Source organism: Aspergillus tanneri (assembly GCF_003426965.1).
Source record: "Aspergillus tanneri strain NIH1004 chromosome Unknown AapTan_7_pilon_pilon_pilon, whole genome shotgun sequence".
Taxonomy (NCBI): Eukaryota; Fungi; Ascomycota; class Eurotiomycetes; order Eurotiales; family Aspergillaceae; genus Aspergillus; species Aspergillus tanneri.
Genome location: NW_022984634.1, coordinates 2,400,928 through 2,419,059, shown reverse-complemented (window position 1 = coordinate 2,419,059; position 18,132 = coordinate 2,400,928). Strand labels below are relative to the sequence as shown.

The 18,132-nt window shown below is 48.7% G+C and overlaps 8 protein-coding genes across 8 annotated transcripts; 4 read left to right on the top strand and 4 right to left on the bottom strand.

Moving 5' to 3' along the window:
• Positions 1-285: 285 nt before the first annotated feature.
• tif34 (translation initiation factor eIF3 subunit i) lies at positions 286-1,522 on the top strand (the record flags this gene model as incomplete). The annotated part of the gene is made up of 4 exons (XM_033572015.1): positions 286-312; positions 376-894; positions 990-1,106; positions 1,163-1,522. 4 exons carry the CDS (start codon positions 286-288, stop codon positions 1,520-1,522), a joined length of 1,023 nt encoding a protein of 340 aa, XP_033425330.1.
• A 492-nt stretch (positions 1,523-2,014) lies between these two features.
• mbf1 (multiprotein-bridging factor 1) lies at positions 2,015-2,544 on the bottom strand (the record flags this gene model as incomplete). Its single annotated transcript, XM_033572014.1, has 2 exons — positions 2,015-2,323; positions 2,389-2,544. The coding sequence occupies 2 exons, from the start codon at positions 2,542-2,544 to the stop codon at positions 2,015-2,017; spliced, it is 465 nt and encodes a 154-aa protein (XP_033425329.1).
• Positions 2,545-4,121: 1,577 nt separating this feature from the next.
• On the top strand, positions 4,122-9,462 carry ATNIH1004_007388 (ankyrin repeat domain-containing protein; the record flags this gene model as incomplete). The annotated part of the gene is made up of 6 exons (XM_033572013.1): positions 4,122-4,181; positions 4,246-4,594; positions 4,716-4,937; positions 5,058-5,095; positions 5,996-6,527; positions 6,602-9,462. 6 exons carry the CDS (start codon positions 4,122-4,124, stop codon positions 9,460-9,462), a joined length of 4,062 nt encoding a protein of 1,353 aa, XP_033425328.1.
• Positions 9,463-9,911: 449 nt separating this feature from the next.
• On the top strand, positions 9,912-11,176 carry ATNIH1004_007387 (uncharacterized protein; the record flags this gene model as incomplete). The annotated part of the gene is made up of 5 exons (XM_033572012.1): positions 9,912-9,960; positions 10,020-10,037; positions 10,111-10,476; positions 10,533-10,879; positions 10,958-11,176. 5 exons carry the CDS (start codon positions 9,912-9,914, stop codon positions 11,174-11,176), a joined length of 999 nt encoding a protein of 332 aa, XP_033425327.1.
• A 540-nt stretch (positions 11,177-11,716) lies between these two features.
• On the bottom strand, positions 11,717-13,032 carry ATNIH1004_007386 (translation initiation factor eIF2 subunit beta; the record flags this gene model as incomplete). The annotated part of the gene is made up of 4 exons (XM_033572011.1): positions 11,717-11,883; positions 11,956-12,576; positions 12,686-12,800; positions 13,021-13,032. The coding sequence occupies 4 exons, from the start codon at positions 13,030-13,032 to the stop codon at positions 11,717-11,719; spliced, it is 915 nt and encodes a 304-aa protein (XP_033425326.1).
• Positions 13,033-13,512: 480 nt separating this feature from the next.
• ATNIH1004_007385 (uncharacterized protein) lies at positions 13,513-13,987 on the top strand (the record flags this gene model as incomplete). Its single annotated transcript, XM_033572010.1, has 2 exons — positions 13,513-13,786; positions 13,890-13,987. The coding sequence occupies 2 exons, from the start codon at positions 13,513-13,515 to the stop codon at positions 13,985-13,987; spliced, it is 372 nt and encodes a 123-aa protein (XP_033425325.1).
• Positions 13,988-14,567: 580 nt separating this feature from the next.
• On the bottom strand, positions 14,568-15,217 carry ATNIH1004_007384 (uncharacterized protein; the record flags this gene model as incomplete). Its single annotated transcript, XM_033572009.1, has 2 exons — positions 14,568-15,089; positions 15,146-15,217. 2 exons carry the CDS (start codon positions 15,215-15,217, stop codon positions 14,568-14,570), a joined length of 594 nt encoding a protein of 197 aa, XP_033425324.1.
• Positions 15,218-16,819: 1,602 nt separating this feature from the next.
• ATNIH1004_007383 (uncharacterized protein) lies at positions 16,820-17,977 on the bottom strand (the record flags this gene model as incomplete). The annotated part of the gene is made up of 1 exon (XM_033572008.1): positions 16,820-17,977. The coding sequence occupies one exon, from the start codon at positions 17,975-17,977 to the stop codon at positions 16,820-16,822; it is 1,158 nt and encodes a 385-aa protein (XP_033425323.1).
• Between the last annotated feature and the right edge of the window lie 155 nt (positions 17,978-18,132).

The window sequence follows — 18,132 nt, the reverse complement described above, 5'->3', positions numbered from 1 at the left end:
CTGCTCTGCATCACGTGCAAAAGCCGTACCGGAGGAAAGGTTCTTCCAATACGCCATTCTTACCGTACGAACGGTCTGAACAGGAAAGTCTTGGCGCGCGAGCCCGGACTGTGCGATGAAATTCACTAGTCTAACCAACGCCGACGAAGAGAGCAATCCGCCAGCATTTCCCGCCTCATAACGCAGGTCTTGGACATTTTATCGGTCGCAGACGATCTCTCGCTGTGATCCCACCTGATTTCATCTCCGTCGCCTTTCCTCGAATCATATTCTGGTCGGCCCAGCATGAGGCCTATCTTGCTTTCTGGCCATGTACGTTGTTCACTTTTTCACCTCGAAAAAGATCAGATGAACTGATATGCAACCTACCCACAGGAACGGTCCCTCAACCAAATCAAATTCAACCGCGATGGCGATCTTCTGTTCTCCGTAGCGAAGGATAAAATTGTGTGTGCGTGGTGGTCGGCTAACGGCGAGAGACTGGGAACCTACAGTGGACATCAGGGTGCCATCTGGACGGTGGACGTAAGCCCCAACACTATCCTCTTGGCGACGGGTTCGGCAGACAACACAGTGCGACTATGGAACGTGAAGACCGGCGAGTGTGTTAAGGTGTGGGATTTCCCTACGGCCGTGAAGCGGGTCGAGTTCACACCCGACGGATCCCAGCTGCTGGCTGTGACGGAGAAGCGCATGGGCTTTCTGGGCACTATCGCGGTGCTGGATGTCAGCTATGGAGATGGTCAGGGTGGCAACCTGGAGGTTCAGTCTGATGAGCCTAGCCTGAGGATTACCTGCGCTGAGAGCAAAGCGACTGTTGCGGGCTGGAGTTATCTCGGCAAGTACATCATTGCTGGTCATGAGGATGGCAGCGTCAGCCAATACGATGCAAAGGTACGGATCCCAGGGAGGGAGGGAGAACATAAGCAGGGCTGCTAGTGCTGTATCTAGGAAATTCAGCACGCCGTGCTAACATCTTATGACAATAGACCGGTGAGCAGCTGGAGAATGTCCAAGCTCATGAATTCGACCACCAGATCAACGACATCCAATTCTCTGAAGACCGCACCTACTTCATCACAGCCTCGAAAGATAAATCTGCCAAAGTATGTTCTATCCTGCGTTTTATTTGCTATGCAACTTTATACTGACGCACACCCAGCTCATCTCCTGCCGTAACCTCGCCATCCTCAAAACCTACGTTGCCGACACGCCCCTGAACACCGCCTGTATCACCGCTAAGAAGGAGTACGTGATTCTGGGAGGTGGACAGGCTGCCATGGATGTTACGACCACCTCCGCCCGCCAAGGTAAATTCGAGGCTCGTTTCTATCACAAGGTCTTTGAGGACGAAATCGGCCGTGTCCGTGGTCACTTCGGCCCCCTCAACACTGTCTCTGCCCACCCCACCGGTACTGCCTATGCCTCCGGAGGAGAGGACGGTTACGTCCGTGTGCACCATTTCGACAAGCCTTACTTTGATTTCATGTACGAAGTCGAGAGGGAGCAGCTGAGACGGTGAAGTGGACGGCGAAGCGTGCAGTTTCCATTCTACGCACCGTATGTATGTGACATGAGGCGAAGACATTCCTGCCAAAAGTAGACGAGCAAGACGAACGGTAGAAGGTGTGGTTATTCATTGATTCCATGATATATCGGAGTTGGTATCATTTCCTGTTTTTGTGTCCCAAAAGAAACTCATTTCTTCAAAGTTTTCATGCTTTGCTTTGTTTCATACAAGAATCAATCTTATTGGCAATGTGGTAGGATGGTATTCTATCAGATCTATATAGACTTTTTCTTTGTGGTCTCCGTATTTGATGCCAGGACAGTACTCGTCTGACCAGCAGTAAATAGACAAAATAGACATGGAATCTCATTTCATAAATTGCATAACGTAACAACCGAAAGTTCAAAACATCTAGGGGCATTAAAAAAAGAAGACAATAGGAAAACTTCGTTCTAACATTCCCTCATCCCCGAAGAAAAAGTCACGGTCTCACCCCCGAATAATTTACTTTTTCTTGGGGAACTTCTCCTTCCCGATGTCGGTCCCTCTCAGCTTCACATTGAGCACACGCTCCATAGCGCTGAGAACCTTCTGGTCAGGCGTGGCCGTGCCCTTCTCCATGTCCTGGACGACGGTAACAGTGGTATTGCACTTGGTGGCGAGTTCCTTTTGCGTCATCTTGTAACCCTCCTCATTGCGGCGCTTTTTGATGGCATCTCCAACCTGGTAGCCCACGGTCTTGGGCTTAACGATATCGTCGCTGCGGTCGACCTTGGTCAGGTGCTGGCCTTCAACGGCTCCAGATCGTCCAGCCTAGTACTCCTAGTTAGATTGATCCTCACGGGGCTGGTTCAAGGATCTGGTTTGGGATGACTTACAGAATTGCCAGTGGCATATTTCTTCTCCGTTCCAATCACCAAACCTTGACGATGGGCTGCATTCAAGGCACTCTTGCCCTTAACGACGGTCTCGCGAATAGCAGGGCCACCGCGGTTCTTGGCGCCAATGCGAGTAACAGAGTCCCAGTCGCTCATTTTGAAGGAAATTCTACGGACTGTCGAAGGTTGAATGTACAGGGGCGAGTCGTGGGGAGGTGGGCTGAGAAGGGAGGCAGGTGGCGTTAGATCGCGTGAGTTGTGGCTCAGAAGGAGGGATGTCCTCAGCCCACCGAATTTATATCAATGACACAGAAGCTTCTCGATGGCGGAGTCCTAATAGAGGGACGCACTAGTCCGGTTGTGGTTAGCGTATCTGACATCTTGCTCTTGCGGTCGCTCTCCAGTTGAAGTCAGTCAAAGTCAACAATAGACAGGATATCGAGATGCGCTGGTTGTGTCACTGTGTGGCTCGTGATGAGTCAGTTCCTAGTTCGCTAAGTCATAAACGGTCCTGACTCAAGGTACGGATTGACTTCTAGCAGCCCTCTATAACTTCCATCTTAGCCTTCAGATTGGACTGTCCACCACGATGTTAGTATCCTGATCAGATCGATGAAGAGATATCCGAGAGACCGGGCGCGATTAGGAGGATCTTGTGATCGATAATTATAGCTGCTGTGGTCGAATTTTTTTCAAATCGCAACATTCAGTAAAGACATCATCCCTGGCGGCCAACTTATTTGCCACAATACATAGGACACTTTTGTCACACGATCATTAATCAAAACGAGCGACTGAAACCCATTCTGGGCGGATTCCATATATTTCTCTTCGTCGCTCTAACTATGACCATCTCGTCGATTATGATTGATACAGAAACCTATAATGTTACTCTGAGAGGCCGAAACTATGGTATCCATTTTGGCTTGGAAAGTCCTCTCTCCTGGCCGACCTTTTTAGACCCCATGAAGACACGAAGGTGACAGGGCCATTAACCACGGATTTAGTCTCATTGACATCGCATAAACTATGCAAAATAGTGCAAAACTACATCAACACTATCCACGGGTTTCGGAAGACACCGGGTATAATGAGGACATGCTGTACACTTCACGATCGAAGGAATCAGCAGGGAAAAAAAAAAAAAAAAGGATAACTAACCAAACGTCAAACAAAGCATTAGGACCAATAGAGCCCATGACTAGCAATGTGCCCGGGTTCTTAGTATACCATCTAGTGCTGGGTACTCCAAGACTAGTCTTCAGGATATATGGGGCATGTCTAGGAAGCCATATACATGCACCAAGGGGACAAATGTTTCAGATATAATTCTGGCAATTTGGAAGTGAAAAGACTCGAAGGGTAGTTAGTAGAAGTGGCAGTATACCCAACTACATTTTTCAGGATATCAAGTGAACCATGTATCTATCATGGATCTATCTAGATGGATGAATGTTCCTTGGCACTGGACCTGATTAGGCAGACATGCAACAGACTCCTGCCAAGCAGCTTTATGGCCTCAGGTACCAACCCATAATGGCGGCCATTAATGATTAACTTTATGGTCCTTCCCATCCATCCCATCGTTTCACATCCTCCCATTCCCCGTTTCTTTTATTTTGGATGCGTTGCTCTTGTTTCTCCCTTTAATTTCATCGTTCCTGTCCCTCTACCTGTATTCTATCAGCCTATCCTCGAATTCTCTGTCGCTCTCTTAGTCTCCCTTGCCAGCCATGGCGTCCCAAGACTTCGTCAGGGCCATGACCAACCGATCCGTCCGCACTGTCCGATTAGTATGCCTTTCTCACATGTAATAATTATATTTTGGACACCGACTGACGCCGCTTCCTTTCACAGGAACTTGAGTTCCTCGCAGATGCCTCAGTCATTACTCCACAACAACTCTCCTCGATCCTCTCTCAACTACCGTCGGAGAACGACCGTTCAGTTTCCGCGCCTCGACAACAGCTTCCGTCGCCACCGGTCGTTGCTCCAGTTCAGGCTCAGCCTGCTCCTGCTCCTGCTCCTTATTCGCCTCCAACAACTCAATTCACCAATACCTCGTTGAACGAGAAAGCAAATTATCAGCCACCACCCACACCGCAGCAATACGCCAACCCGACCCCTCCCCCGCCGGCTTATCCCCAAGTTCCGCCCGTCCTATCCATTGCTTCCGCGCTCTACGCTTATACTCCAACGGACCCCGGTGATTTGGCTTTGCAGCCAAATGATCGTGTTCAGGTTTTGGAACATATGATGCCGATTGTAATGCCCCTTGTCATCTTTTCCTTTATCCCTATGATCAACGGCTGATAACTATCTAACAGGGTGGCGCGGACGTAACGAGCGGACCAACCTCGAGGGTATCTTCCCTCGTAGCTACGTCAATGTGATCCAGGATAAGGGGATTTCTTCGCCGCCTCCCTCTGGTTATGGAAACATGCCTCTCGAAGTCAGTCAGAGCGGCGCCCCAGCTAATCCGGAGGACAATAAGGGCAATAAATTTGAGGAGCATGGCAAGAAATTTGGCAAGAAGATGGGTAACGCTGGTAGGTTCCCCACCACTCAGACACTCTCTTAAGGGTGCTCTAGAGCGTGGACCTATGCGATGCTAATCTGACCTACATCTTCTGGAATATACATGTGATTACTGACTCCCATCTATCTAGCAATCTTCGGTGCCGGTGCTACTATTGGTTCCAACATTGTGAATAGTATTTTCTAGTTTGGTTATTGCCTGAATACCTATTTGTTCTCGTGGGATTTTGGGTCGAATGCCGTCTGGACCGGTCTTGTTTTATCACCATCATCCTATCGCTGGTTGACATGGAAGGCGTTGGTGGTCTCTTTTATTGTCTTGGATTAATTTCCCTTTGGCCCACTCGGAATCATTGGATGTGTGGTAGATTGACAGTTCTACGATCCTTTTGTAGGGTGTTGTTGAATAGCCCTGAATGTAATCTGACTGGGCTATTATTTTTACTAAAACAATCTATCATTTGTTAGAAGACAGCAGGAGTATCCTGGAGTTCGTAGCGTATGGTCTAATAATAAACGACCACAGCTACATTCCATTTCACCTCGTGATGAAGCGACTAGACACGTCGGGAGTCTAAGCGCTGACATCCACCACTGAAACAACACTAGCTGATCAAGAGCGTCGATCCACGACGCAGCGGGCCACTGTCTTGCCAATTTTTGACAAAAGTTGGAGGGCTTAAATTAACTGCGTCTCTTGAAGCGCCGACATGCAACATTCGGGGCTTCCAGCAGGCATCTTGCAAGGCTGATGCCCTTAGCCGTAGAACCTGGATGCGGGTTGACTGCCTATGATTGCGAGGTATGCGAGTTTTAGTTTTATCTAACAATGGCATGTTCCCCTGGGAAAGATGGCTTTCTTCGTTGGTCTGTGTACAATCTACTTCAATGCCGATATCAATGTTGTGGCACTTCATCTTAATCACATTTCTTCTACCTGCCTCAGTATGGGCGAGTGGCTGGGACTATTTCACAGATAATCTTGCTATAGATTTCGTATGTTCACATATCCTTCAATACTATGTTTTATTCCCTTCAGGGAACCAGGACAAATGCTAATTCCACCCAGTCACCTCTTATCACCCTCTTCGGAGAACGTCCAACAAAGCAATTTCTTTCAGAGTCAATCAGTATCTTGGATAATTTCATCTTCGCCGTATGTCCATTAGGCATTCTAACCGCCGTGGTCTCTGTCATTCGGGTCTGCGGGAAATCATCACTACGGGCATTTGTCGGACGGGCACAGGAAGGTCCCGGGGATGTAGAGAAGGAGCTGCTATCCTGCGTTTCGGATATCACTGCTGAAATATTCAATGAAGGGGGTATATCTCGAGTGATTGGTAGGCCTCGGATCCTGGAGCTAATGGTATGGGAGGAAGACGACGAGTCTGAGGGGAAAAATGGTGCAAGGAAAATCGGGACTCTGCGAGATGCACTGCAGCAAAATGCCTGGGTTACAGCTAATGGATATGAGATTCTTGATGAGAAGGGTCATCCACCGGAACTTGATATCCCCAATCTCTCTCTGAATAAGGGGATTGAAAGGAGAAGTCAGTGGTGGTTTTACACAGCTGCGGTGCTGGGCTTCATGTTGCAAGCAGGTATGTTACCACTGTACATACCTATGGAGACCCGTAGACCCTTAGACAGGCATTTGTTGATCGGTATCTGGCAGGTGTTATTGTGTATTCGGGAATCACTGTTTTTCTCTACCCAGAAGATTTCCAGGACGACGAACCAGTGTCAAGTTATGCATTTCCGCTTTTTCTGTTCGGGACCATATTCCTCTGCGCAGGGATGTTTCTCTGTGCCTTTATGATTGAACGCTCATCGATCCAGTACTATCTGCATCCGACGAAACCAAGTAAAATATACTGGTTGCAACCCGGCAAACAAGATGTTGGCCATCAGACCTTTGGTGCATTTCTAGGAGTCACTGAGGGGCCGGGATCTCAGGCAACTCAAGATCTTACATATATAAAATCGATACGAGGGCAGGGGTATAATAGCAAAGGCCCTATGCTCGTTTTCACTATAGTAATCACAATGGTAGGGTTTGTGGTTCAGTTTATTGGGCTTCGAGACCTGCACGCCTCCGTTATCCTGGCACAGATGGGTTCTACACTGTTGATGACTATTGTTCGAACATGTCTTCGAACTAAGAGAATTAGCTCCAATGAGAATCAACTTCAGCAGAAGGAACGCCAGTTGACATCTTCTAAAAATCAAGAGTTGGATAGCTTCGCGTTTTTCCTTGAGGATGTGGAATCATTTAGTCTGATATCCACAGTAGCCAGTGGTCCGCTGTCCTCCCAGTCAAGCTCATCTTCACCGGGCTCATCAATCGGGAGTTCTATGCAAATGATAAATCCGGGAACTCAGCTTATACAGCTGAGAACTCGACTTGCGGAGTTGACATCCAACGCTGGTGACAGTCCTGATAGGGCTTGGGATAATCTGCCCATCCGAAAGGTTGCTCAGAACCTAGCGCAAACGATCGAAACGACCATGGATTTGATTTCAAGTTGGAAAGATGCCACCGGTGACGTAGACAGTTTTGAACTGTCATTTGTGTGCCAGTCGCGCAAGAAGTTCATTGCTCCCAAGGTGGAAACCTATGCCATCATGCTGGAGCGGTCAGACGATACATTACAATGGCACGTTGGTGGCAACGAGCTAGAGGCAATTCTTGGATTGCGGACGTGGTCTCTGTTACGGTCCAATTCAAGTTGGCTCCATAATAGGTTCGTTCGTCTTGTAGGATTAAGTGAGTCAGAAGCCAAGGCAGAAGAGACTGATCTTTACTTCCACAAATGGATCTTTCGGCACACAGAGGCACGAATGGCCTCGTCTAAAATGATATCATTTCCTCAGCAGATGTTTGGATACTATTCAGATGAATACTCCGGCGACAAGGACATCCTCGTGGTGAAAACTGAGAATGAGCTAGAACTCATGGTTGCCCAAGATATGTATATCCACTTTCTCGCCAGCGCGTTGAAAGGGTTGAAGGAGATCCGGGGGGATATCCACCTACTTCCCGCTTCGCAAAATGGATTTTTGGCCCACAGTGATCGTCTAGATGAGCTTGTCAACTGTTTCGAATCCAGTGAAATGGGCTCAAGGGAGGATGCATTGCTATGCATAGTCCCAGTGTTGAGACACCATGGCCTTCTACCCAAACTGGCCGCGGACTCCAAAATGATGAGAGTGCATGCGGAAGAATTTATAGTAAGTGGGAACTGGCCCGAAGCCTTCGCAATGATACGCTGGTTCTGTGAGCGCTGTGAAGGAGAGGAGTTTGAGCATTCTATATTCGAACTGGGCTATCTTTGCCGTCGGGCCATGGTCCACACTGAGCCCAATGTCCAGTCGAATGGATTCAGACATGTGTCTCTTGCCCTAGAAGGCGATCCGAGGGTAAAGTTTCTGCAAAATGCAAAGATTCCTCGTCGTGGGCATTGGATGGACAACCGGTCTGAGCACTGGGAAGAGTTTTGCTTACAGTTGGGGTGGATGGCATGGCATATCGCTCAAAAACACTGCGATAAACAATCTCTACAGGGAACATTGTACGCATTTGAAATCCATGAGCATTCCGTCCCACCAGCTCGAGTTAATAGTAGTGATGACCAGGGAAGACAAGGAGAGCAAATCGTGCTCGAGTGGTTGACTAACGGCGACGAGAAGCTTTTCGCCCGTGAACTCCCAGGTATAGAAGACCGCCTGGCACTGGACTGGGTATGTCAGAACGGCCACCATGCATTGATGAATTGGCTTATTGCAAGATGGGTCCAATTCGAAGAGCGGTTTCCCGGATTTATTTACAGTGTTCTTCTGTGGGCTGCAGAAGGACAATATCGACATGCGATTGCCTCCCTCCGTCGCCGAGGAGTAAACATCGATATGCAAGACTCTCGGGATGGTATAACCGCGTTGATCAACAAGATTGTAGTCGGTGATCGGACGGCAGTATGTGAACTACTCGAGGCAGGGGCTGATGTGAACGGGAGGGATACCAAAGGAGCAACCCCCTTGATGACGGCCAGCCATATAGGAGATATGGAAACCGTCTCGCTGCTTCTACGCAAGGGAGCCAGCATCAATGCCCAAGACCATGGCGGACTCAGTCCTTTGATATGGTCAACCGCTGGGAACTATGTGACCATTGCTCAGACTCTCCTGGAGCATGGGTCACATGTCAACCTGGGCAGCTTTGGCGGGAATACGCCATTGATCTCAGCTGCTGCAGAGAACCACGTTGAGATGGTGAGACTTTTCCTCTCTCAAGGAGCTCATGTGAATGCACAGACGGGAGACGGTTGTACAGCCCTGATGCTGGCTGCTCGCAATCATTGCACCGAGGCCATGAAGGTGCTCCTGGATCATGGAGCCGATATCAATAGTCGCAACAGGGGAGGCCGGACCGCTCTTGACTTGGCACGCGAGGTGTACCACTTGGAGGGCGTACAACTCCTGGAATCGGCACTGGAGGACGAGTCGCGATCGATGGTACAGAGCGCTACAGAGTCTTAGGCTGGAGGGGCGCAGAACAGCACGCGCAGCAAATCACGGGCTGGACCCCGCTTCGTGGCGGTCGATTGGGCGCGTCGCTGCTGCAACTGCCATCACAATTTCCGACTTGTTCACAGACTAACTCTCTCTCTCTACGCCGACTTCTACCGCTCGTGCAATCAGATCGGTTGTCCTGCTCCCTCGGCGGCTACAGATGCCACACAGCTTCACGCCCATTATGATCGTGGTCCTCCCTCTTTTCTCCCCACTGCGCCGTGGCACTGGCAGTTGAGCGCATATATATAGACTGTTTACGGATCCTCCTCCTCTTGTCATGTTTTTATTCTGTCTTTTCTGTGCCATCCATATCAATAGACAAACTTTTTATTGACAAGAGCCGTCGGCTCCAGTTAGTTTGGTTGAGAGTGATAGAACAGTAAAGTCTTAGTACTACTAGTTAGCCCTAGACCATGGCGACGGCTTTCCCTCCTCCCCCAACTCAGGAGAGTCATGTCCCTCGTGAGTCTGTCTTTCTTTTCTACGGTGTGGTCATAGCTAACATTAATTCGCGATATTAGCTCCTGCACATGCTGCATGTACCGTACCACCTGCCCCATGCTGCATCTTTTGCTCTCATGTAGATGGCTCTGTCTTACACATGGTATATAGCTATCCCCGCTCCTCAAAGCTCTCCTGCATTTCCACCTCCAAACTTCAGCCATGGCCTTCTGCCGAAACAGCTGCCTGCCAGTTCACCGCCAACAGAAGTCAACGCTGCAGCGTTCACTGCAAGTGGCGAGATCAGCAGCCCGTACGGACCAAATTCCGTATCCCCTCCCCCGCAGTCGCCCCCCCTGCCTATGCAACCGCAGAGAACATCTGCCATGCCGGTGCAGTTCAACCCAATCCAGAGCACGGCTAGCCAAGATGATGTGGGCACGTTCAATGGCGGGAGCTACAGGATCAGCCATCGTGATACCAACTCTATCCTCACCCTGCAATTGGCAATGGGATGTCCGATAGAAGCAAAGCCAGGTAGGCACCGTTTTCGCTTCATCTCCATTGACAGTAATCACTGACTATTATATTAGGAGTGATGGTTGCCATGTCTGACAAGATCACCCTCCGAGGAAGCGTGAAGTTCTCACTGAAGAAAATGTTTGTGGGAGAAATGACCTTATCTACATACACCGGTCCGGGGGAACTTCTACTTGCCCCTTCAACATTGGGTGATATTATTGTGCTGCGCCTCTCCGGCTCTGACTCCTGGAAGGTGGGCAAGGATGGGTTTCTGGCTGCGACCAGTGGTATTGGAAAAGACTACCAAAGCCAAGGCTTGACGAAGGGAGTATTTTCAGGCGAAGGTTTCTTCGTCTACAAGATGACCGGTACTGGTCTAGTATGGCTTCAGAGTTTCGGTGCCATTATCAAAAAAGAAGTAAGTCTACTCCCCTTCTCTTCCTGCCCGTTCTCTTCGTCCTTCAACCCTTTGAACTAAGCTGATATACGGTTCTAGATCCCCGAGGGTGAGACATACTTCGTCGATAATGGCCACCTGGTTGCCTGGAATTGTAAGTATAAGATCGAACGAGTCGCCTCGGGTGGTATTATTTCCGGCATCAGTTCGGGTGAAGGTCTTGCATGTCGGTTTATGGGTCCTGGAACGGTGCTCATCCAGACGAGAAATGTCAGCGCCTTCGCTGCTCATATCGGCGCTCATACAGCTAGTGGCTGAGATACAAGTATATTTGCATGATTGTGATCTTCTTCTAAGCTTTCCGGTAGGCCGTTTCGTTTCCGCTGATGATTTTGTGAGCGTTTTTTTTTCTTTTTTTTTTCCTTTGGATAAGGGAAAACGCAGCCGTACTTCAGTTGTTACAATAGCCAATGTCTCTTCTCAACTATAATATGATAGTTATATAAACAGTTCCAAATAATTGCAGTCTGGCAAGCTAGTTGCATAATAGTGGTGCTTAGAGTGTCTACAACGTCAAGGGGAAAAGCACAATTGACTATAAAGAAAGTCATATAGTTATCATGCCATGCTAGAATATCTTCACTTCGTCTCTTCTTAAAACTCTCTTTTTCCCAGTTCCAGTTTCAGTTCCCTTCACACCCACAGTCCGAGTCCTCAACATAATCATCCACACCATGAAAGGAAATCTTTATACGAAAGGGGGAAAAGAAAACCATATCCTGCCAAAGATAGCGAAAAGAATACAACCACCGTCTCACGCAAATTTTCTTCCCCAGCACATCACCGTCCAGTGTCCATCTAACCCGTCCGCTTTCTGCGGCCGACCTGTCCACGGAAACCGGTCTTGATCGCGGCGACGGAACGACGAGATCCACAGGAGTTACAAGTAACGAAGTACAGACGGTTCTCACCCTTGTTGAGTTCAGTGTCCGGACTGCGGCAGGTTTTGCAAGTGACGTATTCGACTGGGTTTGTTAGCTCTTCCATAGGAAATCGTTACGTTAAAAAAAAAGGGCGTGAGGGAAGGAGAGGCATACCGATGTATCTTCTCAAGACGTTCTCAATCTGCTTCTGTTGGAAACGACCCTTGATGACCAGGCGTCGGCTACCGTCCACACTACCACTGGTGCCCAATTCGGCGAACAAGAACTGCATGACGTGGTCGTCGGAACGCTTCATCCGCTTGCAGATATCGGAGATGTTGGCGAAAATCGTACGACGGTTACCTTCACGCAGACACTGGGGAGGCGGGATCTTATACGACTTGGTGCCGCTAGACAACAGATCGGGGTGGTGACTCTGAATGAGGGAGAAGAATCGGTTGACGAGCAGCGAGTAGGGGATGGCTTGCGTTGCTTCGTGGGCCCAGATACCAGTTCCAGCCTCAAGATCACCCTCAGGGACTTCCTCCTCTTTCTCTTCGCCGCTCTTCTCCACGGCACCAGCCTCAGCCAGCTTCGCCTCAAAATCGCCGGCATCGACCTTCTTGGTCTTCTTCTTCTTCTTTTTCAGGGCCGAGGGGTCGAACTCGCCGTCGGCGGCGGGAGAGGCCTCATCACCTTCACCGCCCTCTGCATCCTTGGGTTTCTTGGACTTCTTCTTTTTCGACAGGCCTTTGAACATCTCGGTGACTTCGTCGACGGACTGGTCTGCTGTGGCTAGCAATTTTTTTGGTTAGCATCAGTATGCTAGGTTGATATATAAAAATGCAGTCAAAGAGAAGAATCTCGAAATCAGGAGCAGAAAGAACTGGAGAAGAAAACTTACCTTCATTCTCAGTCGGCTTCTCCACGCTTTGAGGCGCCTCTGTCACTTCACCGTTGGTATTCATGATAACTGCGCCCTCACTGAATGCGACGGATTTGCGTTGTTTCCGTTCAACCTGGCCCCGCCAGAAACAGCGTTAGCAACGGAGAAAGAAAAAAAATAGAGGAAATGGACCAAAAAAAACCAAAAACAAGAAGGAAAAAAAAGAGCAATCAGTGATTGCACGCTCAACAGCACTGTGGGAGGTGGAAATGCAGTGGATGGGCGGAAGACATGAAATGTGAAGAAAATGTGGGAGGCGATCGGTAAAGGGAAAACAGGGTGTTGTGACGTACAGTCTCCGCCATGTTGGGTGGTCACTAGTCAGTCTCTGGCAGCAAGTTGGGCGAGGAACAACTCCACAAGTCTGGACGGGCGCAACCTGTCTAACCGTGATGATGATGCTCTGATACTGGAAGACGCGGGGGAGGAGGTTGCTTTTGCTTGTCCGCTGCGAACCATATCTTGTCTGCTGGCGATGGCAACTGTTATCAGGCACGTGACACTGACTCAAAAGAGCCTGCGTATTGTACAGACGGTACTGTCCGGTATTATATGTATGGTATGGTACGGGATTGGCACGTGAGCGGCAGCTTTTGATTTGGACTCGAGTGGATTACATCAGACGCTCCATTCACCACTCACGAACTAACTATCCTGTACTTACTGTGTATACCTATACCCATCCATCATCCATCTATTGACGTCTCTTGTGTTCAGGCGGTAGGCAGGCCACTGCTTGAAAATTGCAACGTATCCCTCTATCTCTACCGTAGATTTTTTCCACCATGTCGTTCGATTCCCCCTCCGCCTCCAACCCGTCCCTCACCACCTCCGCCTACATGGTCTCCTCCCAAGACCACTACACCTCCGAAGAAGATGACGTTGCCTCACTTCCCTCCGAATCCACCACCGCTTCTGAACTTGATACCCTCTCGGACGACTACTACTCCGACGCTGAGGAAGAATGGCGCGAAAGCATCGAACAATTGGAACTCCTCCTGACCATGGTCCTGGTACCCTTCGTGGGGAAATACCTAGGGCGGAAGTGCGCCTACTGGGGTATGTACATAAATACATATACATATATTACTCGATATACACGCATGCAAGCATGCACTATGGGTTCAACCGGGGCAGACAGGTGCTGACTGACATGCTACAGGCTGGACGAGATTCATGGAGTGGAAGTATCCCATAGATGTGGTGTTGAGCAACAATCAAGTGGCCTACAAGAGATCCGGTGCCTTGGCTTCGCTGTGATTGATGCCTCCGTGCTTCGTTGCACTTGGATTGTTAGATGAATATATCAACCTCCTCCTCGTCACCCAAACTCTATTCCTGTGCATGTGGCATGTGCATCCTACTATACATACATGATTCCTTTACTGAATACGCCGATCGCCTCCGTCGGGCGCCGCTGCCGGCTACAAACCATATGGATGATGCTTGCTCGTGTATCATATCATCTTTATTATTTTGGACATCCTAGACTCGGCGCCATTTGCAGATTTCTCTCACTTCGTAACTTGGCTTAGGTCCTGGCGTCAGTGGGTGGCTCGGGTTGGCGTCTTGGGAGCTGTTTGAGGGCGGAGACATGCTACTAGGATCGGATCGAAGCCAGAGGGAGTTTGACAGGCTGTTGACATACCGGTCATGTGGCAAGAGCGGTTCCGGACAAATTGACCTTGATTGAAGCCACTTAACATAATCGATGATACAATTATACCCAAATAAACATTTCCTACATGATAGAATCAATTCGACTCTATTTGTACACATCAGCTACTTGACAAGTCTTTGATCCACCTCATTCTATTTGGAAGTCCTCGCCTGTCTTCTCTCACAAATTCATAGCCTTGCCAACATTGAGGTTCGTCGCAAACCCTGACCCACAGCCTAGGATATCGTAGTCGTCGGGGATGCTACCCAAATCACAATATTCGTCATACTCAGAGGCTGCTTGACGCCTTTTCTCCTTCGTGAAATCCACATTCTCCTTCGCTTTAATCAGCCGCTCGTCTAAGCCGTGCGTGCCCCCAAACTGCACACCCATTTCCACTAACGCAGGTCTCACAAAAACGGAAGGGTTCTCACACCCCCCGGGGGTCAGGTACCGCTCTAGAGGGCTCTCCAGGCATAGGCCCTCGGGCTGCTCAAATAGGTTTAGGCTCATCATCATCTCCTCCATATCCGCATTGCTGGTCAAAGCAGTCAATCTCTGATCCAGCTGCATCATGTCGGCGTCTAAATCCTCATTTTGTGACTCCGAGAGTGCCGTGCATAAGTGTGAGTAAAACCAGTGGATTCGCTCCTCTCGGATAACTTTGTCGATCCATGAGATGATGGTGATGTTGGGGTGATCCTGTGGGTAGAGAAGGTTAGTATGGAGGTAAATGTTCTCAGGAGGAAGGGTCTCACGTATTCAAGTAATTTATCATGAAGTATGAGATTGGAGGTAGTTAGGCTGTGTGGGCTGGTGCTTGGGGCCATTCTAGAGATGAGCAGATAATGAGATGAGGACTATCTTGACTATCTCGATGGAAATGGAAATGGATATATTGAGAGTAGGAGTGAGTGGGGAGACCCTCCAATTTGTTAGCTACATATCAGTCAGGTTAATGGGAATGACAAGGAGACTTTATATCTCCAGGCAAACACGAAGAGAAGAGGGGAGGAAGAGGAAAGCGCATATCCCGTTCATAAAGTACCAAAATCGGTGCTTTAGAGAACTCCCTCCATCACTAAGGCCCCGGAAATGGGTCGAATGCATGCACCGCATGACCCCAATCCATGGCGTTTTCCCAATATTCTGGGATGAACATTATCCTTGGAGCCTCTTTCTCCCAGCTGCTGCACGTTGGCCTGAACACTATAAATCCCTGTAAGCAGAGCGAGTTGTCTCAGCCTTGCTGCAGAATTGAAACAGTCATCTCGAGGGTAGGCGTCCGTCCTTGCAGGGTGGCTGAAGACGTACGATTTCAATGTATGGGGTTTCTCTGTGGTTCAACCATGAAGAACCATTCACTATTAACGAATAACGAGATTAAAATTGAGGAATTCCCATGGTCCGGGAATGGAGGGGATAAATTAAATAAAGGAGTTGGATCAAGCGAAACTCAACCCTGGAGAGACAGGGGAATACAAGTCCTACAGAGGACTCGTCCAGGAGACTAATGCTAACTCCACTACGCCACTGCCTGTACCTCTCGACCCAGAGTGTCGGAGAGACTGTCAACTGCTCTGGGGATCCACTATATCCTTGGCTTACCAGTCTGCTGGGTAAAGTCTACCAATCACTCACCAGAGAGGCGAGAATACACCGGCTTGTCTCCTATCATTCTGTGCCTAGGGTCTATCCTAAAAGCGTCTACTGTGGCCATCAGCAAATGACACAGCTCTTGCGGGAAAACACTACACTTGTAAAGAATCAAGCATAGATGCGAATAGGGGTATTATGAGACCTCCCTGACCCGGGGAACGGTTCATTCGCGGATGACCCGATATTTGTCGGGAATCATGCATGTCGCTGGTGACAGCGAAGTATCCACGCAGGCACCCCGCGAAGGCAGACGACAGCACCAGCGGTTTTATTTGCTCGATTCTCTTGCGCTAATTTCACACTGCAGCCGTATCCCTGCTGATAGGCGGGTCGGTTTTTGAAATAGTTTCTCTCAAATTTCCAGCCAACCGGGGTTTGGTTCAGACCAGCATTTCACCACCCTGGTCTGATTGAACTTGCCTTACCTATCGGTCCTGGCTGGTGCGTACATGTTCAGGTATCTTCTGTTTCGTTGATAAGGCTTGACGTTGAAGACACTGCCTACGGGTTCTGTGACGAACCTAGTGCTTCCAGCCCAAAGAGGAGAAAAAGCAATACAGGGCATTTGCAGCGTCGATCCTAGTACCAAATGCACCTACCATTTGGCGATGGTCCCGTTCACAGTCTCAATGATGAGGAGAATGACCAACTCTATTAGAAAGGGTACTATGTTGCACTCCCAGGCGCGCGTAAGAAACCCATCATATATCATGCTAAAAAAAAAAAAAAAAAAAAAAAAAAAAAAAAAAAAAAAAAAAAAAAAAGACTATGAATCAGTACAACTTGTTCTGTCGCCAAAATCCTTTGAGGTTGCCAAGAATGTCACCTTCTAGGCCTAATGCTTTTGGAGCTTTCTGGCTAGACTGTTCTATTTCCCATGATGGGAAGTGGCTTGCGTAATATTTCATTTCCTGTACACTTGCTGCCCAGGGTTGTTGGAAAGACCCACGAAAGAATGTTTCTCCCCTGAGTTGCTGTTCCATATTATAGACGTCCCGCTGTAGAGTGAGTCTATACTGGGTGTCTTCTGAGAGAACAGGAGAGAGTAAGCGTGCTTCATTTGGTGCACCACAAGCCACCCGGGAAATGCCTTCATTTTCGCCGGTAATAGACGGCCTCGTTGAATCCGGGTTTCCATTGGTTGAAAACTCACACAGCGAGCCTTTGTCTGAATGAATAATCACATCGTATGCTGCATCTAGAGTATGGACGACGAGATCCCTGTAATGAGCAACGTTATAGTCCTTGCCTCCTGGATTTGATATTCTCGATGTGTCGCGCATCCTGTCCATGTTGTTTCCAGATATATTTAGGCGCTGAGACTGGCAGTCCTGGTCCTTTATAAAAAGAGGTTGGTTTTTTTGACCTTGTTTCACAGGATCAGTAGAATAGTCAGAGTTTTCTGCCAAACACATCGAGTCAGATTTAGGTGTCCTTCGACTTGCTTGTTTGTACCCATTGTTCCGAGATCCATTGTTGATATCTCTACGCCAATCAAGCAGTCCTGAAGTAGCAGATACTGTGCCTTCCTGCCTGAGATTGTTGCCGGGCGACTCTTCTGCATCTTCATCCAGGCTACATTTCCTATCCTTCTTAGCCCGTTGTGCTGTACATATGCTCGAATCACTGGGCAGACGCCGCTCGCATTTGTGATGAACTAGTCGTAGATGCTGCAACCTTCTTCGCGCTTCAAGCAAATCCCTCAACTCTTTTAGAGTCCAATACTTTTTTACCGGATCTGTCACAGTGATGTCCTCACTGCTTTCTAGGGCGCTCCAATCAAAATACAAGAGTCGGTTCGTGTAAGATTCCAGCCGTAACTCAAGTTCCGAATCCGTTCCCTCTCCGATTTGTCGACAGGGTGAGGATGCAAGAGATAACTCTTTGATTTCTTCGGCCTGCTGCAAGCTATTCGAATGCTGATTTGGCATTATCCTCGTTCCCGTTTCGATTGCGCTGTGCGTTTCTACTTCTCCATCACCGTTACGAAAAAATGCAGATATACCTTCGTTATGTGACTGAGAATCTGTAGATAAAAAGTTAACTTCCGAGAAGACTTCAGCAACTAGACGTCAATCTCGTAAGC